At 38.9% G+C, this 24762-nt stretch overlaps 2 protein-coding genes across 2 annotated transcripts; one reads left to right on the top strand and one right to left on the bottom strand.

Moving 5' to 3' along the window:
- Positions 1-1768: 1768 nt before the first annotated feature.
- Positions 1769-18089, bottom strand: nek1 (NIMA-related kinase 1). Its single transcript, XM_055165368.1, is given in 36 exon segments — positions 1769-2469; positions 3365-3497; positions 3579-3712; positions 4087-4442; positions 4730-4887; positions 7234-7451; positions 7531-7607; positions 7906-8011; positions 8084-8287; positions 8875-9051; positions 9714-9836; positions 9908-10127; positions 10526-10579; positions 10668-10838; positions 11052-11147; positions 11506-11583; positions 11668-11751; positions 12714-12816; positions 13046-13162; positions 13237-13430; positions 13723-13803; positions 14256-14303; positions 14372-14416; positions 14418-14432; positions 14665-14730; positions 14881-15032; positions 15538-15610; positions 15687-15887; positions 16240-16294; positions 16619-16705; positions 16783-16850; positions 16959-17042; positions 17119-17216; positions 17298-17394; positions 17476-17624; positions 17977-18089. Coding segments are annotated over 35 exon segments (4104 nt in total). The 5' UTR covers positions 17593-17624; positions 17977-18089; the 3' UTR covers positions 1769-2455.
- Positions 18090-18480: 391 nt separating this feature from the next.
- Positions 18481-24077, top strand: fbxl5 (F-box and leucine-rich repeat protein 5). The gene is made up of 11 exons (XM_020918734.2): positions 18481-18611; positions 19150-19365; positions 19671-19766; positions 19841-20036; positions 20505-20687; positions 20918-21043; positions 21213-21367; positions 21445-21527; positions 21710-22381; positions 22724-22872; positions 23203-24077. The coding sequence occupies exons 1-11, from the start codon at positions 18528-18530 to the stop codon at positions 23277-23279; spliced, it is 2037 nt and encodes a 678-aa protein (XP_020774393.2). The 5' UTR covers positions 18481-18527; the 3' UTR covers positions 23280-24077.
- Positions 24078-24762: the final 685 nt, after the last annotated feature.

Raw genomic sequence — 24762 nt, 5'->3', positions numbered from 1 at the left:
GCTTAAAGTCATTTGCAAATTGAAAACCATTTGCCACATTAGACCTTACTTGTAAAATACAAACACACAGATGACCCCCTGACTGGTAGTTCAATTCCAAATGTATTGTTGATGTGTCCTTGGGCAAGACACTTACTTGGTGTGAGTGGTGGGCTTTATAGTTGTGAGTAATGCTGTAGCTCAGAATGGCAGCTACCCATCTGTCAAACTGTCCTGGGGCAGTTGCAAAAACAGAGACAATTCTAAGAAATGCAGGAGTGCAGTGAATAATGCATTAATTATGTTGCTTAATGTTGTGTAATAAAGTTCAGGTGAAAAATAAATTAGAAAAAATGAGTAAAATTTACAGAAATTGGAGTTTTACTATTACTTAGCCTATTTAGTAATTAAATGTTTACATTTATTTCCATATGTGTCTCTAATGTAAACGGCAATGTAGACTTTCCCTTTATAGAGGTCAAAATACATTCACCAGTTTGCATTTTGATTTAAATAACAGCTGCATCATGTCAGGCTCTTTGGTTAGCCATACAACTAAAATGACAAGCCCTATAGAAAATAAACACAGCTTTTAATTAAAATCTGGAAAAAAAGGATGCCTCCACACTGGATATTTCTGCTTTGCACATTATAATTTGATGGAAAAAGGCGTAATTCAATTTTTACATTTTACATTATAATTTGAGTAAACGTTTATTAACATACATAATTTTACTGCCATCTTGTAAGACAGTGGAAGCTAAACTGGAAGTCTGGGTGTTATATTTATGGAAAACTATAGCAATTGATAGGAAGACGCCCACTTCTGGCTGTCGCACTAAATCAGACATGGTTTAGAAAATGGCTGGAGGCTTGATTTCTCCACAGGGATCAGGTCCACAAATAAATCTATGTGTTGACTGACAGAAGGGTGAGCTGATGTGTTGAAAGGCAGTGGATGGAAATAGGCTTCTTAGGCTCTGACTGTTGAACAAAGAGAAAGAGAGATACAACTGTTTCTATTATAGATCAGTGTAACTATCATTTTGACAGCTGCATTTTGGGCCAACAAAATTGTGTTAGAGGTGAGTTTCATTTATACAATGTAACAGACAACTTGAAGAGCAGTTTGTAAGTCTAACTGTCACTTGTTTTTTAAGACTTTATTTGACATATGTGACACAAGTATCTACCATTACTTTCTACTTTTTAAAGCTGCCTTTAAGACTAAACCAACCAACAGTTCTTTAGTTCAAATAAACTCAGAGATGCTAGAGATTTATAAATGTCCATTCTCCTTTTTCATTACCTCAAATTGATTAAACTTGATGGCTTTTTTTGGTTTTATCTCACTCATTGTGACACCCAGTGTGGTCCTTGGCTGCTGTGTCCCACCTGCTTTGGGATTTGTTACATTGTGTGATCACAGTTGGTCCTCTGCGTAGCACTGGGTTGACCAGGTGTAAAGTGGGGATATCTTTTTTGTTTCTTTATAGCCTTTAGTAAGTGTATAAAGTTAACAAATATAATCTTGTTTTCTGCAGCTCTATGCCACAAACCCCCTCACTACTGTGATTGAAAAGACAGATTTAACCAGCTCCAGTAAAGTGTGAGCTCTCAAAAGAAGCACATGGCCTCTTGATGGCAGTAAAAAGCTACTTTGTGATTAATATCTAATAAAAATGAAGCTACCATCTAGGCTCCTGGAAAATTATTTTTGGCATATCACCCTCTCCACAATACAATTATCATGTACCTTATTTTGTAAAGATAATACAATAAGAAAATGTTAAGTGAAAAAGTGTTTATTAATATAAAGATTTACATAATTTAATAGCAAATATTACTATAATTTATTCCATTGCTTACTTCATCAGTGCAGCGCAGCACTTACAGTTACCTGAATTGTCTTGTTACTTCGACCCTGCAACCTCTGCTACAGTACCAACATACAACATTCAACAAGACAGACTTTGATTTGAACAGGACGCATTAACAATAGGAAATGTGTCAGACTCTAGCTACACATTTAGTGAAAAGAGAAATAAAAAAGAGGTTAACTGGTTGTATCATAATATCTTTAAGTGGTGGAATTAAGAGCACCGGAGAACAGAGGTTGTCAAACTTTGTTCAAAATAGTTTGTACCATAGTTTGAAAACCACTGAAGCAGAGAATAGAAAAAAAATTATCAACTTCGGAACAAGGTAGTGCCATTCATTTACACGTGGGACATTCATAAATATTTGATCCAAACCTTGAGTCAACTTTGGTTAATAATAGACACAGACTTCTTAATGCACTTCTGATGCACTGATTAGAGAAGACGGGGGTGGATAGTCACATAGGAAAAAACAGTCTCTAGTCATTTTTCATGCAACTTTCAGATGCACATCACTTCATGCATAGATCCCACCAACGATTGTGTATGTATCATGGGAAGACCGACCGTACAGAGCAGGCAGATTGTCCCAAATGTTACTCGTCATTATCTGTAAGAGAAATGATAGAGAGACAGATTGTGTTTGTATGTAAACAGAACTACAGTCTCTAATTGAGGTCATAAGCAGCAGATGCTTCAGATAAAAATAAAATAAAATTCTAATGATTTGGCTATAATAAGCAAGCGTGTGTTGCAGCAAAAACAAATTCTCAAAAAATCTTGTTACTAGTCACTTCAGTTAGTCCAAGTCAAAATGCTTTCATCATTCATGTTCATGCGTTCATCTGTTCTGTCCCTCACAAAATCCAACTGAAATCAACAAGGCAATACATGTAGACTGAAAACAAATAATGATGATTAATAAGCCTGACAAAACAAAGTATATTGTGTGTTTTTGCTTTCCCATTTCTTCAGAGAGTGCTTCATTTGCATACTCTTTTATGCATACTATTGTGACAAACAAAAGTAAAAATAGAGGCACTGACTAAAAAACTAGTGCCATCCAAAGAGAATTGTCAAATATTCAAGAAACAGTTCTGCTCTTATTGTTCATATTGGACAACTGACTCGACTGGGTGCGCTAAAATATGAACAAGTTTCTATCATGTTTCAGAGTATTTTATGTCTATTTGACCCCTTTTAATGTACAAAAGTTGTGCCAACACAAGGCGGTGGGTAAGTGCTCTCAGCTTTAACATTATGTCGGAAAGCTAAATCTGAACACTAGACTGGGAGAACCAACTGAGCAATCTTTGAAGACTAAACAAAAAACACAAAAAAAACGTGAACTGGCTCCCATAATACGGAATACATTTCAAATTTAAGATGATTATTGTGTGTTTAAATGGCTCTGCAAAATTCAAGTTGTAGCTAATTTAATTCTATGCATCATATACACCCCAACGTCTGAAGCATTTGTTCAAAAGTTTCATTTTGAGTCTGACCTTCTTGGTATGCCCCATCAGCCATGACCAGGTGCAGGATGTTGGGGTAGAGGTGCTGGTGCTCTGTTCCCAAAATGTTTAGGACCAAACTGGAGCCAAGGTCGATGTTCTCATCTTCATCTTCATGTATTGCCTTCAATAAGAGTGAAAACAGGCCGATTATCGGTATGTGATTACAGACAGTGAATGTCTATGAGAATGACATATACTGTACCTTGATCTTGTTGTAGGCCTCGATGAACTTCTCAAAGCCCATCTGCTGCTCCAGGTTGAAGCGCAGCTCCTCCAGTCGGCTGAAGATACTGTCTTGATGCTGAGGTTCACTGCACTGATCCTCATTACTGCCATCTACAAACACCAAAGTTTGAATTTAATACAAGTAGCATCAACAAATTATTATTTTACTTGCATTTACTGTATTGTTTAACCAATTTCCATGTATAAGAATTTATGCAATTTGAATGTTATCCTTGATGTGAGGACATTTATGTGATATACAAACTAAACTGTATAAATAGTCTATTGTATGTCAGTTGTGATTAAATATTAATTCTGTGCTCTACAAAGATCTTCCGAAGATTACATATTTCAACAGGCTCTCAAATGTGAATGATCTTGGATGGGATTAAATTTCATGATCTAATCACAACTCCAATATGTCCCAAATCAGGATTCGATTTTTAAAAAGAAATCTTCAGTTCAAATAAAGATCTTGCTCTCACCTGATTGCCACTCTTCATTGAGCTGCACGTCGTTGCCGTGACTCCCTCCTTCCACTCCGTTACTCAGCAGCAGCCCCGCATCCTCCTCGTCGCCCGGGCTACCATTTGAGCCTTCATCCTCCTCTTCATCTTCCTCCTCCTCTTCAACCTCCTCATCCTCGTCATCATCCACAGCCATCAGATTGTTGTGCTCCATCTCAGCAGCGATCCTTTGGAAAAGCTCCTGATGTTGCTGTACATTATCAGGAGGGTTCCCGTTAAAATCGCCCGCTCCCATCTCGCCCAGGTCACCCTCCTCCTGCAGCAGTCTCTCCATCGAGGCCCGAATGTCCCGCAAGTCCTCATCCTCATATGCACTAAGGAACATGGTGTTATTGATGGTAGTTTGGTAAAAGCAATGCAACTAGTGTAAATGTGTGTTTTTTTGCTTTTCAAAGAATGGCCACAAAAAATGCAAGGTTTGGTTGAAGGATAAACATGCATAGTAATTTATTAGTATTACTATAGTAATACATTTTTCAATTCATGTAGTAAACTTAAATGTAATGCATTTGAAAGTACTCGATAAGAACGTTATGGGCAACAGTGTACATTAACCCCTATGCATTTGATGATAGTGTAGATGTCATGTATTGTTTCTTACTCCTCCAGCTCAGACTGGTCGTCATCCTTAGCAGTCTCCTCCAGGTCTTCTATCTCCAGGTTGTTTTCTGGGGCCACGTTTGCGTTACTGTGCACCTCCACGTCTCGCTGTGAGCTGGAGAAACGACTGAGGTCCGGTAAGGAGCATGTCCGCAGCATCTGACAGCCACATGAGCAAATGCATAGATTAGAGTAGGGATTATAAACCTTTTTGACCTCAGAACTCGATATTTTCTGTAAAAAAAACTTGGAACTCAATCTCATATTAAATGTATTATATTGTTCTGATTTCACGGATGTTACGTGGGTCCCTTATGTTGGTCCCTTAAGTGGGTGCACTTTGGGCCCCGGCACATTAGAGTTTTGTGAAAGAGGTGGAAGTTATAAGTCATAATTCTATTTTATATTTTACTATAGTACAACAGTCACACTATAGATGTTTTGACCCGAGAGGCTTTAATGTTTAACATGCTTACTGGACCTATCCACATCAAACAAAAACTGTCAGCCCAAATAAACTAGTTGAAGCATTTTCTTGTTTTTCATAAGCGGTAGCATTATTTGTTTTCCGATGAAAGGGCTTTAAGCCAAAGGTTAATGGCCAATATGACTGTGGACATAATCAACAAAACAATGTTAATCATCTGGATTTGTTTGTCTCAAATTGCCCATTGTGTTCCTACCTAAAAACAATGGCATGAGCATTCTCTCCTTTTGGCATTTTCAACACCTCTAAGTGTGCACAATTTCCCAAAATAACTTAGTTAGCGATATTAGTTTGATGCCCTTTGAGATGCAATTTTCTCAATCTATCAGCATTTAGACTTGATAATATGATGGCTACTCAAATAAAACCATGATGCTCTAAAAATAATGTGATTTCCATTTTATTGCTATGATCATTACAATGTACCATCAGAGGATCTGCAATTCAAGTTATTTTAAGTTTTGAGTCACATCTGTTTAAGATCAGCCAATGCAAAATGACTCGTAGCAGTCATCTTGGCTGGGTTAATTACAAAACTACAATTGATAAGGGTAAATGCGTGATTACACACTGATTTACACTTGGTATGTGATTAGATAACAAATGAATGGCCTCATTGCAAACAAGTGGTGTGTTGTAGTGTTGAGCAAAGCTGACTAACATACTAAATGTAAAGTATCACAAGAAACACATCAGGAGCTAATGTAACTAGTTTAAAAAGACATGCATGTATGCAAGTAAATGTGCAGGTGATAGATTCTGACACACTGAAACTGAGACAAATGAGATGCTTCTTCAGTTCCTCTTCAATTTTTCAGTAATTAAACTCATTATGTGGCATTATTGGTAAATGTGGCTATAAAAAGACTATAATATTCCACTTTTCACCACGCATCGAGAGCCACAATAACTTGGATCTCAAATCAGATCAGAATTTAGCTAATTTCAGATAGTTTGTTTGCACATTTGCACGGTAAGTTTCCTCCACTTTCAAGTTCTTTGCAGCACAGTGAGAAAGCTGTGTTAGGTTACGGTCATATTGGTTCAGAGTTTGAAGTTAAAACAAACCTGGATATTCTGTACTCTAGTGCAGATGTAAATTCTCTCATTGCTGGCGAACGTTTGAACTTACTTTTTGGCTGCTCAAGATGAGATTTGAACCATGACATGTCATTTGATCCACTTAGATTACAACAGACACTGGTGTCCTTGTTCCTGGATTTGTCATGCAAGCCCATGTAATAAAGGACAAGGGTTTTGTACATCTCAATGCCCCTAGTGAATGTTATGAAAGATATAGGTTGATGGATAGTGCTTCTGTCCCATCAGACCCTCTGCAGGTTTAGACTTGTGATTAATTGCACTGGCTCCACTCCAAAGCCCCTCGTTAATAAAGAAGAGAGAAATTCAACCCAAAAATACCACACATGCTGCTGCACATACACCTAACACAGGACTAATTTCCTGGAGCTCGGTAACATCCGCTCTACAGATCGAAGAACATCCAACACTGTCATGGCTCAGAGACAGGCCTGTGATCTCCACTTAATGACTTCTTCTCATCATGATATCTAATTACCAGGGTGAACTAAAATGGATAGTACTCCATATATGAAATATCTGGAAGCCTTTTGTGATAGAATGAACATACAATAAGTCAGAAAGAGTCCTTTGAAATAACTGTTGTATATATATTAAAATATACACCATTGAATTGAACACATTTGATTTATAAAAACAGAATCCAGTCAGAATGCTTATACAGGATAAGTTTCTAGAGAATCCTATCCAGAACCAAACCCAGGACAGATGGAATGGGTGTTCTACATAACATGCTTGGAACTAGATATTTTGCTGTAGTGACCACAAAAGGGAAGAGCCAAAAGACAAGGAAAGTTAGCCATATTTTCAAATATGAAAATGTCCATAGCACAGGAGGCCATAATATTATTTCAGATTACACAAAAGTGTCATAAGGGATAAGGCTATAATTATAGGTGTTATTTGGACGGGGTTACCTTGGGGTTGTTGGCGTCAAACATGCCTGTGGAGAGGCCTATAAGGAGGGAGTCATGGTGTTTGGAGCGCAGAGGTGAGACTGAGCGAGAGCGAGAGGCCAAAGAGGATGAGGATTCATCCACAGACGACTGAGCAGAGAGCAAAGCCAGGGCAGCAGTACGACGGTGGACTGGTGAACACAACTTCATAAACAATGGCTCCTCGCTCTGCAGCACTCCTAAGACGAACAAGAGGGCATTCATGATTGTAATAAGCCCCAAGACAAAGAGGACACTCTCACAGCAAATTCATCTCACCAGCCACTGCTGCTGGTTTCTCCACAGGCTTCTCACCATCAAATTGGTTTCGTGGGCTTGCATCACCACCTGCTGGCCTAGAAAGGAAATACACATGCATTATAAAATTTTGCTTATAGCGCAAAAATTTCAGACGATAAATCACCCAAACCACTTCACTGTGTTATCATTTCCTCTATCCAAACTATTAATACAAATCATCTATCAAGATTTCAAATGAACACATTTGTCAAGTACAATTCTATGTTATGTGTATTTAAAGCTGACAAATGAAAGTAGACAGTGAAAAATATAAAATAATGAGATATTACAGTGAGAACAGCATGTTCTTTATCACAGAATTTTGATTCAGCTCTGACTGTAATAATAACTCACAGAGGCAGTTGTACTTCCTGTGCCCAGGCCTGCTGCACATCAGCTGGAGGAGGTTCAAATGGCTTTGGCTGTTCCTCCAAAACTAATGACTCCACATCTGCTGGGTCTGTAACACAAACAGATTGGATTAAACAGCCCAAGATTGAGAAAATAAAAGATGACATTGGCTCACTCTAACCCTGTGTGTCTGTGAGGTTTGCTGGCAGTACTACTGTGCTGTCCTGGCTGGCCTCAGTGGCTTCCTCATGGGAGACCTGTGTTGTAACAACACACTCCTTCTGAACATCTGGGCTCTGAACATCCACATCTGGATCAGGGTCAAGGGTCAGCGCATCTTGGGGTGTCCGTATCACTTCAACTGCTACAACCTTGTTTGGTGAAACTGAAGAATAAATGTAATGTAAACAAATGTAATTATGTGTTCATAAGGATTTTATGACAGATGCACTGATGTAAGTCAAATGCTGAATGTGTAAATGTTCACCTTGCATTAATTGAATCATTTTTAAATATGTTTTAATTAATACATTATTTATAATATTACTGACATTTCAAAATTTGTCCTTATTTTTTCCTATTTAAGTTAAATTCAAACCTCACATTAAACTCAAAAGTCATGGGTGTACTTGCCAAAAAACAGATTATATAATTTAAAGAATCCTTGGCCAGCTACATGTCTTATTTCACACTATGTCAGAATGATAACAGGTTAAAATGGCTGAAAACACCTTCAATGTGAGAGTTAAGTGCCAATTAACACTAAATTACATTCATTGCGGAGAGGAGGTGGCAGTATGATAAATAAGTGACAGACAGGGTTCTATAAAAATAAGAATCTGAATTTTTAAAAAGGTCTTATTCCACCCTGGTTTATGTAAGAAAAAATAATAATCTAATGAACTCAAATGCAGTTTTTAGTTCTCTAAGTTACACTGATCGAACAAAGCTTTAGTTAACAAATGTGTGTACCACTAATGGAGAGGTCTCCCTCGCAGATGCTGGCGTTCTCCAGTTTCTGAGTGAGAGGCTGCAGTTCTGCTTCCTGGAGGATCTTCAGAACCTGAGGATCAGGATTCACTCCCCACACTTTTCTAGGGCCCTCATCTTGAAGGACATTTACTTGAGAAAAGTCATCAACTGTCTGGTCTGAGGAATTAGATCAAGGACAAAATAAAACAGTATTAATATTATATAAAATATTTTATATTAAATCTGTAAAACAATATTAAAAGATGGGTTTGCCGATATTTAGACTATGCATTAAAGTGACATATTTCAAGCAGTTAGTGAGTAATAACCAACTTAATACACTGAAAAAGGGGTTTTCAATACTTGAATAAATGTTTTGCCATAGACTGTATACATAAATGGACATAGCTAACCCACTAGCATTCCAAATATAACTAACCTGCTAGCATTCCAAATCGGACATGCTCATGGAAGAGCTTCTGGTTCCATAGACTACATTTCCAATTGACTTTACATTGAAAAATTGTCACCCCTTTCTCCGTTGCAGTGAGTCTGGTAGTTTTGGCCTTAAATTGTTCATATTAACCCGCTCTACATGATCCGTGTGTATTTAGCTATTTTCTCAGGCTGCAAATTCTATCCTATAAACTACCAGCCTTGTGAGTTTCATTTAACTGGAGCTGAACGCTATGGGTGACGTCAAACTCCCTTAGTCCACTTCTTTATACTGTATCTTGCCCTACGATGGAATGTTGTGTAATGCTTTGGCTTCACATTTTAAATAAACAGCTGTAATGCATTCATGAACTTGTATAATTAATAAGAAGAAAACCACTCACCAATGGTGGTGATACAGGTTTCCCCTAACGTCTGAGCTGCAGGAAGGATAAGTGGAACTTCGGCATCCCACTTCTTCCTGTCGCCTCCGGAGTGCGGCCGTTCCTCTGGAGATTCAGTGAGGGCTGATAAAACACACAACTATTACTGTTTCGATCACATACCAGACAAAGAATGGAATGAACTTTGAACTCACTGGTTGCAGTAGTGGCACATGTTTCAGTGAAAATGTCTTTTACAGGGAGCTCAGGCACTTGGGCTGCATCCCATTTCTTCCTCTCTCCGTTGGAAGATGGCCGCTCCTCAGTCACAGGGTGCGAAGGAGGTTCAGCACTGATGGTCTCTTCTACCTCCTCCACCAAGCTATGGGCCTTTAGATTATCATTCAGTCTGCGCAGGATCTGCTTTTTCTCACGCTACAAAGAGTCAGTACATTTTTGCATATTATCAAACCAAATTATGATTATATTATTACGACAGTCCAACATGGAGATTCCACAAAGACAAAACATCTTTTTTATTTATCTAGAGAAACAAAAATCTATCATTTTGAAATATTGCCTTTTCTGTTCAGTTTTATTTTGTTATTATTTATATTACAAATGCATTTATCATTTTGAGACCAGACCAGTGATCAAGAGCTACAAATCATTACTTCACACATTTATTATTATTATAAATGTAGAAAAAATGCATGTGTAAAAATGTTAAAAATTTTCTTTAGGTACAAAATTTGGTTTATTTTTGTAAACCAACATCACTGCTAGATAATCTCATGTGATCTTTCTAAATCTGAAATCGTCTTTACACTCACCTGGGTGGCGAGAGCGCCTTCTGCTTCGGCTGCTGTCTCTTTCAGTGATACCATCTGTTAAACATGTCAAGTCATATTAAGATGACCAGAGGGAAATATAATGTTTTGATATGTTTTGATGTGAATATGAACGTGTACTGACCGCTCCGACATTGTGAAGGGCAGCGGTCATGGATATAGCTGGTGGTGAGGGAGAGGAGGAGGGCAGTGCGGGCTCGGGCTCACAGGGACCAGCCGGAGGAGCGTCTGAACCGGAGGAGGTCTCTATAGTACTGGACGCAGTGGGGCCAACCTTCTTCCCCCGTGCTGCCAGCTTCACATTTCAGAACACACAATAGGCACTATATAATTATTCATTATCCAATGCATACTTAAAGAGGTTAAAGTTAACATTAATTGTTAACAGTTCTCAGACATACATGTTTGCATTTGTCATAGAGCCAACCCCAACAGCACTCCATTTACTCAACTAAGTGACAAAACATGCAGGATTCACAAAGCCAGAAGTGAAACAGACTGGACTTACATACACCTCCCATGCGTTCTTCTCTCTCTCATGGGCCTCTCTTCTCTTCTTCTCCAGCTGTTCCTTCAGGACAGCGGCACGGGCATTTGCTTGGGCCTAATCCAAGTCAATACAACAGTTCAATGACTGTGTCCAATCAAGTCAAATCATGACCTGCTTCTTAATAGTGATTAGAATAGTGATTTGACATAACTTTCAAGCTGCATTTGCTCAATCAGCAAGAAACATATATACACACACTAGTTGGTCAAATTGTTCCACTGGATTAAGAAAATGCCAATTTACAACAATAACAATCTTGAAAGCAGGATCTGACTACAAGTCTTTCCTTGATACCAACAATACAATACATATATACAATAATATACTAGTTTATTAAACATATAAATATATATATAAAAAAAATGAACAAAGTGTAGACAGACTTGTTTATGTGCAACTGCAAAAAACTGACCTTCACAGCTTCAATCTTCTTCCTCCGGAGCTCCGCCTCCTCACTTGACTCTTGACTGTCTGATCCATCGCTGTCATACTGAAACAGAAATTAAAATGTAAGTCAAATGTCAGAAAGACTGAGGAACTGGAGCAGTGATTCTCAGGTCTAACTGGACTGTACCTTTTCTCCTCTGAGCCGCGCTTTGATCTGCTGCCGTTCGTTGAAGTTCTGCAACCGAATCTGCCTCAGCCGCGCCAAGTACTCCTTAGAACAAATGCACAACTGTTAGAAATATTCACAAAACAGTGCCCAAACTATGATGATACCATTGCAATACAAAATGCAAGCAGGCAGACATATACAGGGTCAAAAGAATAAGAAATATCACAACTGGATGCACCTGGATGTAGCAATTGATTATGTGAGGGTATAAACCAAAACAATGAAAACAATGGAGTTTACGGTAAATGACAAGAAGCATCTTTGAGCATTAAGTCTGGTCAGTCACTTTTTTTTTTAATAAAGTCTGGGAATGTACAAAATAAAATCAAGCCCATGTTTGACTTGACAGAGGGAAGAGCTTGATTCAACTTTTCATGTGCTTGATTTCTAAGCACATTTCCTGCTCATCTTTGCACTGTCAAACCTTCTTTTTAAATCTGAGATAGTGCATACATTTACTCCCATTTAATGCTTCCCTGAAAACTCAATTTAACAGTGACCAGACTTATTTCTTTATAAAAGTGGATGGCTGACCAGTCTAATCTTGGAGGGACCAAACAAACTCTGTAATGAAACATACTGAGGGTTTGAAAGGGTTTGGGTCGAGTTATGAACATGAGCCAAGCCAGGAGTGCCATGAGTGGGACGGGGTGATGGGGAACAGGCCTGGACTCCTACCTCCTCTTCTTTGTTGACCCGAGGTCTCCTGCAGCGGACAGAACCAGTTCGACTTCCTAAGATGGCTGCCAGGTTTTGCCGCAAACCCTGTTTACCGTTCAGTTTAAAATTTCACTGCCACAATCACCAGTTATATTGCATGCCCTTTAGCCTTAACACCAAATTAGAATTTAAAAACTACAGTAGTGTTTAAAAGGAAATAGATAAGACTTAAAAATCCACAAGTGCCCCTTTTTGATGGACATTTATATGAAAACAGCCAGGCAAATACATTGGAAGCTACAGTGCGATGGAAAGATTTCAGATCATTGAGTCATGGTACATACCAGCTGTCCCTCAGCACGGACTTTGTTGATCAGGGCTTCTCTTTTTCGTTGTAAAAATTCTTCAACTTGAAAGGCACGTTCAGCAGGCACATGACCACGATGCCTAAAACATAAAAACATGTATTGATAAGAACAATTATAATAGTGTAATATACTTAGCAATACATTTATAGAAACTAGCAGATTGTTGTCAGTACTATTAACTCTTATTAACTCTAAAATGGCACATTACAGCACATTAACTATTTCTTCTATTTTACATACCAGATACCAGATTTTTGTACTGTTGGATGCTACATGATGAAGCATTGTAAGTCTTTTGACTAGCTGACCTATTGAGGTGGGCCTGCTTTGAACCATGCTGCAGCCTCAGTAGCTCCTGTTTGATAAGATCATGGTTTACTTTGTGAGGGCCATTGAGCAGCACTGGGCCAGCGGCAGGTGAGACACTAGTGACACAAAAGTAACATTTTAAATCTAAAGCACTATAATCCAAGAAAAACTAGGTATTAAATTAACTTACCCAACAACACTGCTTGCAGAAGATCCATCTCTGCTCACATCTTTTAACTTTGGTTTAGCCATTTGGTCCAGTGCTGCATGGTAATGATCATAAGAACTTTTGTTTTGGGTAGCAGCAGGGGAGTGTCCGGCGGCAGAGCTTGGGACATGACGAGGGCTGACAGGTAGAGCCCTTTTGGCACCACCAACGAAGCACTAAAGAAAAGAAGTGCATATACCACAGAATTATTATACAATATGTTTGGTTTCTCTTTTGAACCCTTTTAGACTCAATGGTTTTATCTGTAAATTAGAGGAAACATTATGATTATTATAATTGTTTTGCATGAAAACATGTCATGACACTTTAACCGCAAACTTTGCACTGAAGGGTTTGCTTTTCAGTTTTGTAGCATAGTGTTGAATGACAATTAAGTATTGATAAAATACACAGTACAGCACTACATGGAAAACACTACATAGATTGAACTATATTGACATTGTATACCTTCCTTTCTGGACTGCTTCCACCACTGGAACTCAAGACATGCTTCCAGCCCTGCTCCCTGGCCTGGTTTATCCGATTGATCTGTAACAAACACATCACATTCATTTATTATTTAGGCCCTTGATGGAGCTTACACTGTGTGAACGTAAGGACTTGCTTGGCCCATGAGAATGGAAGCCTGCCCACTCAGACCAATTAATTTACTTATAAACCACTTTCCACCAAAATCTCCCAGTATACGAATAACTGTTTATCTTTGGTATTGTTTATTTTTATGCTCCCTCTCTTTCATGCATATTTAATTGACTAATCTTAAAAGATATTTAAAATGACATACAATACATGTACAGGAAACAATGTAATTGTGATGTGCAATAAATATCTTTGGTACAACAATGTTTGAGAGATTTACATGTTCTGAAATTGCACAGTTATAACTCCATCCAAGACCCTTTAGAACTATTGATTGGCTAATGATTTCAGTGTTTGTGTTCTTTTAATCTATTAACACAACTTCATTACAGACAAGATACCTTTTCCTTTTCATATCTCTTCATTTGTTCTGCTTTCAACAGGAACATCTACATAAAAAGAAAAAGTAATTTAACAAGAACTTTTAACAGATTTACTGATAATATAAAACACCCACCTGCTCTCTCTGTTTTCTCTCCTTCTCAATCAGCTCCATCCTCTTTCTTCCTCATGCCTTCCTGTAAAGAAAAGCACTGCCGTTTAAAATAAACAGAAATACATAGACAAAGGAACTAAAGCTGTGTCACTGGACAGGGAAAGAGAAAAAAGTTATTCAACAAATAGACACACCGATAAAACATTCATTCAAACATATTAGGTGAAACACAAAATGAAAATGCTGGAATGTGTCAACATATGTCAAGGGAAGGAGATAAGATATATTATTTAACTATGGGCTCTTAGGTGTACCTCGTGCTTTTTTCTCTCTTCCTCCACTTGACTCACTCTCCTCTGGGGGGCTGCTGGGGGAGGGGCCTGAGCAACATACACAACACGGCGGTTCAGACATAACAAACACACCCTTTTCTTCAGACACACATGAACTCAGGCACTCATGGATGGAGCCTTTCACGTGCTACAGGACAGAGGAGGGTGTAATTAAATTGTGGGGAAAAGACCACAGACCAGTTTTTGTTTGACTGCTGGTTTCTTGTCCACAGCTTTCTTAGCAGCATCCGGCACCTTCTTCATGGTCAAAGGCACTCCGTATTTGCAGGCTGGTTTGGTGATCTTTTGGGCTGGAGCAAGTGGAATGGCACCAGGAGCAGGACGCTTAGCTAATTGCATAAAATAAGAAATATAATACTAGGGAGCCTGCTTGATGACGTGTGCAAAAAAGATACTAAATGTTACTATTTCGTTTCCACGCTTTAGGTAATTCATTCCCACATTTTAGCTAACTGTTGCACACGTCATCAGGCGGGCTCCCTATAATACAGTTAATGCATATATTATATAGTCTTTTACAGTGAACTTGTTAAGAAACACAAAGCACATGCTAATATGCAAAATGTTGCCAGAGCTATATTTCTCATTTTGTCATCTTAATAATCTTATTCCAGTTATGAGTTGGAGGTCTGGAGCCTAACCAAGCAACTATGGGTTTAAATTTAGAAACATAAACATTGCCCATATTACAATTAGTAAACAAGCAGCTAATTAGTAGCAGTATTTTACAGTTTGTGAGTGCTGAATCTCCAGGCATGAAATGCAAGATGCTGGGAATGCAATGTCCTCTATGATCAGCAAAACTGAAAATAACTAAATAAATAAAGTTCCCACCTGGCTGCCCCGGTCCCCCACTCGCTTTAGGCTGCTTGTGAATAAAGGTATGGTGAAATTCCTGAGCAATTATCTGAAACAGACAAACACAATTAGTGTTGGTACTATATATAAACCAAATAATTAAATGAATGTAATGTATGTTGTACCTGTGGTGTGAGGAAGCGCTCTATCCTGGATGAGAGGAAGGGTTTTTCTAGGATGATGCTGACGGAGGGCCGTTCTCTGGGGTTGCGTTTAAACAGCTGACCCAAAAGGGAGCGCAGTTCCAGGGAGTAATGCACAGACACCGGGGGGTACGAACCACGGATAATTTTCAGCACCAGGTTTTTCATATTTCCAGCTTCAAACTATAAAAAAGAAGAGTCACTAGGATCTGTGAGAAAAAGTGGAGGGACAGCACCCAGAACAATCCGTTCTGAATTTTAACTGGATGTTAATACTATAATACAATTTGTATTATAGATGTCTGAGTGTAAAGACTCCCTATTTTCAACTATGATATACATACTGTATGGTGTAACACAATGCTCTTGAGTCTGGGTTAGCAAAGTTGACACATGTCAAATAGTTTTAATCCCTTGTCACAGTACAGTAAAAAAAGGATAAAACCATTGAAGCAGTCGACACTGCAATGTTATATAAGATGGATTTACATTCATCTGCATCACTCAAACACCAATACAGACATACAATACTTACAGCATGCTTAAGAGTGCACATTTCATACAGGACACACCCTAGGGCCCAAATATCACTGCAGAAGGAGAATCAGGGAAAGTAATAGGTTACATACAAATGGACAAACAGGGAAAGGTTGTGGGGACACGTCATGCACACAAAATGTAATTTTATCATTTGTAAAGTATGAGAATCTTTCATGTGATTAAAAAGGGTAAACTGATCCTTTCAAAATTTTATTAGCATGAATTGCCTAATCAATAGACTAGAGATCTGATACGGTTAGGTTTACCAGAAAGCATCAGCTCAAATGGCACAAGTCAATTTTAACATGTAAAGCTATATAGACAGATGACCAGGAAACTAGCATGGTCAAATTAATGGTCAATAACTTAAGTACCTTTTATTATTGTAAGGTTTGTTTTCACAAATCTCTGGTGACAGATAATATGGTGTCCCAATGCATGTCCTTGCCAGCTCAACAGTGCTGTAATAAGAGAAGAACATCAATTGTATTAAGCTTTTACAGTGTTGTACTGGTCCTTCTAAACACCCTGCACATACCTATTGAGCACTCTCGCAATTCCAAAGTCACCAAGCTGAACTGTGCCATCTTTTGTTAAGAAAATATTCTGTGAAGATAAAAATAAGATAGCTTGGGTAAGATTTAGCAGAGGTTTTAAAAAGGTAAAAATAGTAACATCATATAGCTCAATTTATTCAACGATGTACTATCATACCTGTGATTTTATATCTCTGTGGAGTATTTTTCGGTCATGTATATGTTTCAGAGCCAGGCAGATTTGCACAAACCAGTCAAGGATCTACAAGAGGAGTAGCGGGTACAGAGCAGGATAAACACAATTACTGAAAGCATAATGAAGACAGATGATAACTTACTTGCGCCTCTGAAAAAAGCACTCCCTTCTGAGAATTGATTCTCTTAAAGAGATCTCCACCCTCACAGTAGGCCATGACAATGTACAGACAGCCACCCTCTGGAAATAATGTACATATTACACACTGCATAAAATCCATTACAAATATTTTTCAGTGGCATTTCACGCCAGTTATTATACCTTCAAAAGATTCCTTATATTGAACAATGTTGGGATGGCTCATGTTGGCAAGTACAGCAACTTCTTTTCGAGATTCTTGTCTCTCTTTACTTGACATCTTCATTGTAAACAACAGAGAAATTAGTACTTCATGCATACCAACATCAACATCTCTATGCAATGAAAAAAGGATTTTTACCCCAGATATGTTGATCTCCTTGATGACATATTGATGTCCATCTTCTTTTGATTTGACAAGAATAGCTTTTCCAAATGAACCTTCACCAATTTTCTTTACCTTTTCGTATTTGTCCATATTAAAGAGGTGAAGGATTCGTCATGCCTGGTCTGCGGGTGAAAAAAACAATGAAAAGCTTGGTTTTGACAGATGAAAAACCTCTCACTGGTTTGAAGCATGTATAATGCCTGTCTCGTTTTCTACAGCACTAGCATTGCAACTCTTACTTACAGTTAGGACTTGAAACAACAAATATAGCTTGGCATAAAAGAAAGAATGAGATGCTGCTAGGAGGAGACGTCGTTCCCATACAACTGGTAGCTGGAGAGCTAAGCTTCTCTAGCTACCGCAGTTAATCGAAATCGAGAGTCAATCAACTTGCAAAAAAAGACTATTTCCATAATCGCCCTTAACGTTACGTAAACGGTTCATAAAAGCAGACCAAAAAGCATCCATACTCACCATTAGTGTTTTTCGTTTCTGTTTTCTGGAGATTTGTTACATGCTGTCAAAGCGGCGCTCTAACTCTGACATTTCGGTCAATTTCCATTGGTTAGCTTCTTTTTTCTGTTGGTCTATTGGTCGATATAACTGTCAGTCATTTTTAACATAAAGGCTCCGCCCTTAAAATGCAGTTCGTGTGGACATTTACCATAGCAACCATCGTGAACATGAACCAAAAATGAATCCAACATGTAAAACTTATTTGTGGTTTTAAATGACGATCAAATCCTACATTCATTAAAAAGGCGAGTAATTCGGTCCATGAATAATCTTACTACTACTACTACTTTATAACTATATGCATACATATAAACAACTCTACTAGTTTTATACAATGCTACTGTTATTTTGTTATTCTATTAAATTATACTTTAAATTAAAATAAATAAACATCTAAACAGATTTTTTTTTATTACAACAGACCAAGTTGTGATCACGTGACTAAGACGTACACGCCTCCAGATTGTATCAGCGTCAGTCCAGATGACGCACTGTGGAACAGAGTGAAGATGGCTCCTTTTCCGGACGAGGTGGATGTTTTTACTGGTCCACACTGGCGAATGAAGCAGTTAGTGGGCCTGTACTGCGAGAAGGTATGTACGATGGAATAATAGCTTTATATGTCGACGTTTGCGAAAGCATCGTTGAAGCTGAACCCTTAAACGAGGCTCAAACACGGGCTAACATGCTAACTAGCTCACACGCACAGTGTTCTGCACTAGGCATAACTACAGAGGGTGTTTGCGTCGCTACTCCGTTAAAATGGTGTAATAACAGGGTGTTTGTCATGGCTAAGTACAAATTACTGAAGTGACAACACCGATTTGCGGCATCGAATGTGTTATCTTCTGAGTTGCAATATCGGTAGGGACCATTGGGTTCAGCAACTTGTGTGATTCTTATGTAACACAACAAATAATGCCCGAAATAGACATCAAGCAATTTTATCCAAGCTAAAATACTAGGCTTGTGACAGTTTTATTTATAAATGCTTTGCATTACTGGTTACAGGTTATGACAATGTAGGTGCTTGTTTTGCATAGAGATATACTTCAGATGCGGATGCAGTGTAAATTCGAATTGTTGTATTGTTTTTCTTAATACTGTATGTTGTTCCTTTTTTGTTTTCAGCTATCACAAACCAACTTCTCCAACAACAATGATTTCCGCTCTTTTCTCCAATCTCTTTGCGCCACCTTCAAGGAGTTCAAGATGCATGAACAAATAGAGAATGAGTACATAATCAACCTGCTTCAGCAGCGCTGTTGCACCGTGTACAATGTACACTCTGACAACAAACTCTCTGAGATGCTGTCGCTCTTTGAGAAAGGCCTGCACAATGTGAAGGTGAGATCAGAGTTTGTGATCCATTCATGTCAGCATACACTTATTACATATAAAGTGCCATTATCTGTTATTACTGATCTAAATGTATTATTTGATAATTCATCAAAGTTTAGCTATTGTTTAGTTGGTTGCTGGTTTAGCTATTGTTTAGTTACTGTTGAAAGTGGGATTTTCTCATGGACGTGAGCATGTGGAATTCTGCCAGTGCTCAATTTCTAGAGGGCAAAAGGCTGATCTAGAATGAAACAATTTTTCGAAAATAGCACAGTTTAATAAATATAAATAAATACATGTTTTCTCTCCAGAATGAATATGAGCAACTGAACTATGCCCAGCAACTGAAGGAGAGACTTGAAGCATTTACTCAAGACTTTCTTCCACACATGAAGGAAGAAGAAGAGGTAATTTTCTAATCCTTTTAAAACTTTGGGTTCAATAATTCAAGGTCATGTGTAACAGAATCTAATTATTGCAGGTCTTTCAGCCCATGCTCATGGAGCACTTCACATATGAGGAGCTCAAAGACATAAAGAAGCAGGTGATTGCTCAGCACTGCAGCCAGCAGCAGTGGGACAGCGCTGCAGAGGTGCTTAAGGGATTGAGTCTGTGGAGCCAAGCAGAGGAACTACACAAGGCCTTCAAATATTCTGATCATGAAAAGGCTGATTATGGTTTGTATTTGCATATCAGCATAAGCTTTGAAAAAGTCTGTTTCATATACCTATTTTTGTGTTAATCAAATCTTTAGTTAAAGTTAAGTTATGAATAACTAATCTTATCTTTTGCATTTCAGACCATTGTTTGTATCTTAAAAATTAGGCCAGTGTCATTGAGATTAGATATATTTACCTTTTTTTCAGTTCATGGTGCATATATTTGTCATGGTAAAGGAGCATAAGATTGGATAGTAGGCTGAAGTAGGCATTCAGAACATGTTTGATAAGGGAGAAACTACAGGGTGGTATTTATTTTTACACATAAGACTTTGACATAGAGAGATTCTTTTCAGAGAACATTATAACTTAAGAGCAACCTTTCGGATTTGCAAATTGTGACCAGGTTGCTGTTTTGACTCCATTGCAAACTGTGATAAATTTAGCATCCCTTTTGACTCTATATTTTGTATTTTCTCTCTGAAGTGGACAAAAATGGGAATGCTCAGACCCACATCTCCCAGCTTCCCACAGAGATCATGCTGAGGCTGTTCCACTATTTGGGCCCTGAGGATCTGTGCCGCTGCAGCCAGGTGTGTAGCTCCTGGTCAGAGCTGGTCAAGACGGGCTCACTGTGGAGGCACCTCTACCCTGTGCGCTGGGCCAGAGGTAAAACTATTCTGTCAATACTAGTTATTTTAAGATTCTATAAAGTAATGTAGTCACATTCTCTGAGCCAATATGTATGTATCGAATATTAAGAAATATTCAAAAAGAAAATTCACCAATGTTGAATCTGAAAATGTTTGTTGACAACTTAATTGCACAAAATTTATCCAAGCACACCACAGCACAGTTAGCAGCTCAGTAGTGATGACACTAAAAAGTGCCTTTTGCAGGTGACTACTACAACGGTCCACCTGGAGATCAGGACCAGGAGCCTGATGATGACTGGGTAAAGAGTCGCCAAAAAGAGGGTTTGGCCTACCAGGAGTGGGACGAGGACGCAGATGTGGATGAATCTGGTAAGACCAACAACAACAGCAATTGCTTGTTTTCAGCGCAGTCACAGAAATCATGGGTGGCATTGCCCAACCTTTTTGAGAATGTCTTTCATATCTCAAAAGCTAGGTATGGTATAGGTATGTTAAATTATTCTGAAATAACACGGTTGTGGATTGTTGTTTGTTTCAGATGTCTCTGGCCAGACAGACGGATATAAAGCCATCACTAATGCTCAGAGGGAAAAGAGGCTTTTGAATGGCCTCATTCACCACCTTTTACCTGCTGTGGGTGGTTCAGTCAAGTCTATTGTTTTGGCGTACAGCTCCACGGTCTCTAGTAAAATGGTATGAAATATTCTGCATAGTATTGCTGTTTGTATAACATTGGTGTTGTGGTACTACGTCAGTTATTTTATTTCCAGGTGCGTCAAATCCTCTCTCTCTGCCCAAATATATCTCATTTGGACCTGACACAGACAGACATCACTGATGCTGCATTTGACAGGTGATTTCAGACTCTTGTAATGCTTCATTATATCATGTATATCATATTAGTTTGTCATATGTACATCAAACATTACCAAAGCTTAACTGACCAAGCCATGCAAAAGTTGAATAAAGATTTTCAGGTAAGTCACCTGTTGTATCTTTCCTAAACAGTTTTTTGTCTGCTGCCTTGTTTTTTAGTTGGTCTTTTTATGGAGCCTGTCATTCTTTGGAGCACCTGGACTTGTCTGGCTGTGACAAAATCTCTGACTACACTCTGAAGAAACTGTCTGTGGGTTTGGGGAAGACCTCCTCCATCTCCGATAACTGTCCCGACCAACGAGCCAAGCTCCTCAAAGCTCCGCCTGTTCCCATCTCCCTCATGGACGAGAGGAGCCTGCACCAGGCCGTGAGAAGGCGTCAGGCGCTCATCTTTAAACAGAGGAGTGGCCCGTCTCAGGTGTGGGTGCTGGACTCCTCCCACTTGGCCGACATAGAGGACGCAGCAGAGTGGAGCCGCCTGTCTGTCCCTGAAGAGGACCACTTTGTTCAGACTCAGTTGGTGGCAGGTTCTTGCTGCTGCAGGAGGCGAGGGCTGAGGACTGGCCCTGTGTCGTATTTACACGCTCCGTTTGTGTCTTCGGAGGTGCTGTGTGGTCACTCTACCTGCTGCAGCAGTGACACGGCTCTCAGGACTTTTTCAGAGCCGCAGACTGAGTCCTGCAGAGGTAGCACGGACGACTTTCGGACTAAGTGCTCCACTTTGGGAGCCCGGCAGTGTCTGCAGGAGGAATACAGGACTGAGCACTCTAAACGCTTGCTGAGGTTTCTCAGCCTCTCTGGATGTTACCAAGTCACAGACTCCGGGCTCAGGTAAATGACACTTAAAGTAGAAACACGTTACTCAGGCATCAGGGATTAAGGCTTTATTGTGAGAGCTAATTTCTGTAGATGACTCATACAGATGCACCTTCCACACAGCAGTAATGCTGCACTAAAGCACAGATGGTGTAATCACATGGGTGTGGTTATTTGTACAAGCTTTTTGCCACGTAGTGGAAGAAACTCCTCCCTCCAACCTTTCTCACACATTCGGGCTCCTATTACATTTGAGTGTTGGAGTGCACTCTACTGTCCTTAAACGGCCCACACTGGTCCCATAGTTTGTGGAAGTGTACTGTGACTGCTCCTATCTCACCTGCCATTGTCTTGCAGAGCCCTGTCACAGCGCGGGGGGCTTCCTCTGCTGGAGCATCTGAACCTGTCTGGCTGCCTGTTCATCACTGAGGTGGGGCTGCAGGAGCTGGTGTCTGCTTGTCCTTCGCTGAAGGATGAGCACTTCTATTACTGCGACAATATTAACGGTAACATCTAATGGGAAACGTGCACAGCATATTAACTAATCTGATGAGAAGTGGACAGTTTGTCATGACAATGGTGCTCTTCACTGGAGACACTATTGGCTTTTATTTTAATGGTATAGATATGAAAGATTGTTGACATGCATTTAATATCAACCAAGCCCACACAGCAATGTCCTTGTGTAATGCTGAAGTACAAGGTAAGTAGCTTTATTGCAGCTAATAAGATCTTTTTAAGTATTCAAGACTTCATGATAATAAAAGTAGTAATACTTTATTCCCTGGTTATGTAAGTAGTGTCTTGCCTTCTCCTAAGTAGTGTGTTCTCCACAGGTCCCCTTGCCGACACGGCCAGCGGTTGTCAGAACCTCCAATGTGGCTTCAGGGTGTGCTGTCGCTCTGGGGAGTGATCACTGCCTCCTGGTGTTCATCTTGTTTTATTGCACTTTATTCCTAGAAATACCATTTGCTGTAAGCTATCTCTCTCATAAGGGTTTCCTAAAGCAACTGTAACTAGTCCTGATATTTCCATTCTCTGTGTTTTAATAGAATTGAACCTTTAGAAATTGTTGAATTTGGAGTGTAAATTGAAATGTAAATAGAAGTATCATTTTGGAGCAGTTCAAAACGAGAAATTGTAAATGCCAAGTGCTTGTGTCGATTTTAAATACTACCTTTCATCCATCACTAAAGCCCACATCAGTCTGCTTCTTTCATTTGTGCATTGATTCATTCTTATTTCAGTGTAGAAATGTACCTAATACAAGGTCAGGAATGATTGACCAAATAATGTTATAACAACCCTGTTGTCTTTTGCTGAAATTGAGTGGTGGATTTTATGTAGAAGACCTTACACCTATGTGGGCTTTAGATTCTGTATCTTAAAATAGGTCTTTTTCACACAACATCTGTTGATTTAAGGTCCACTCTGAAGTATAGTTTTAATCATTTCCTGGTACTTTGTGTGTCCACTACAATAATTTTTTTCATGAAGCACTCCAGAAAGGTAGATTATTGTTCATAACAGATTTGGAGGGTTTTTTCAGGTCATTCAGAGGGTGATTCATTTATTGGGAGAACACTGCTGTACTTTCAGCTTTCAGTGTTGTGTCCATCTATTATCAATCTGAAATATGATTGATGTGTTGTGCATGATGCCTAAATTGGGAAACATGACAAGCAGATCAATAAAGTAACTTGGATTCACACTTGTATTTTAATTTTTTTTTTAAAACAAATACATCATATAATTCAGTATTTACATTTCAACAATAAAATTCTCTAAAAAACTTAAAACAATTAGTAGACAAAATGTTCCATATGGATGTGTTTAGTCCCTCATTAGTGAAGCCAGATAGACCCAGACGGGACGTTGCTGGGGTAGGGGTGAACGTACACAGCCAAAGCAAACTCCACTTTGGGTGCCTGGACGTTGTGGACCCCTGTGCTGTAGACTGCCTCAATGATCGGGTTGATTTCAGAGAAGGGCAGATTCAAAGGGAAACCTGAAATCTAAAAGAATGGTGCATTATTATAGTTTGAGTTGGATAATATCTTAAGGACCACAGCTCAGAACAATTCAGTTAAATTATTTTGTTTAGTTTTATGATTAATCTTATTTATCTTGTTAATTACAGGTCAATCCACAGGAAACAAAAAGCTTAAAGGTTCATTGTGTAACATTTTGGGTGCAGGGTCCATCAAATGCTTTTCTCCATGGAAATGTTATTGCTTTGTCTGGAATGGTTCACAATATCTTCATGGAGATCAAACCAGACCAAGTTACAGGTCAGATCTGTGGAGAGGCAATCCCGTTCACAGGCAGAATGTATTTTTAAGCTATTTAATGCCATACTGTGGAACATTACAGGCAGAGATGTGAATTACATATCC

Source organism: Boleophthalmus pectinirostris, unplaced genomic scaffold, assembly GCF_026225935.1.
Source record: "Boleophthalmus pectinirostris isolate CB_2022bp ecotype Guang Dong unplaced genomic scaffold, ASM2622593v1 HiC_scaffold_700, whole genome shotgun sequence".
Taxonomy (NCBI): domain Eukaryota; kingdom Metazoa; phylum Chordata; class Actinopteri; order Gobiiformes; family Gobiidae; genus Boleophthalmus; species Boleophthalmus pectinirostris.
This window is presented reverse-complemented; position numbering and strand designations above follow the sequence as displayed.

Excerpts from the sequence above, each read along its gene's own strand:
- fbxl5 (XM_020918734.2), top strand. The coding sequence starts at position 18,528 with ATGGCTCCTTTTCCGGACGAGGTGGATGTTTTTACTGGTCCACACTGG. Across the intron at positions 20,037-20,504 it reads TCATGAAAAGGCTGATTATG|TGGACAAAAATGGGAATGCT; the intron begins GTTTGTATTTGC and ends TTCTCTCTGAAG. Across the intron at positions 20,688-20,917 it reads CCCTGTGCGCTGGGCCAGAG|GTGACTACTACAACGGTCCA; the intron begins GTAAAACTATTC and ends TGCCTTTTGCAG.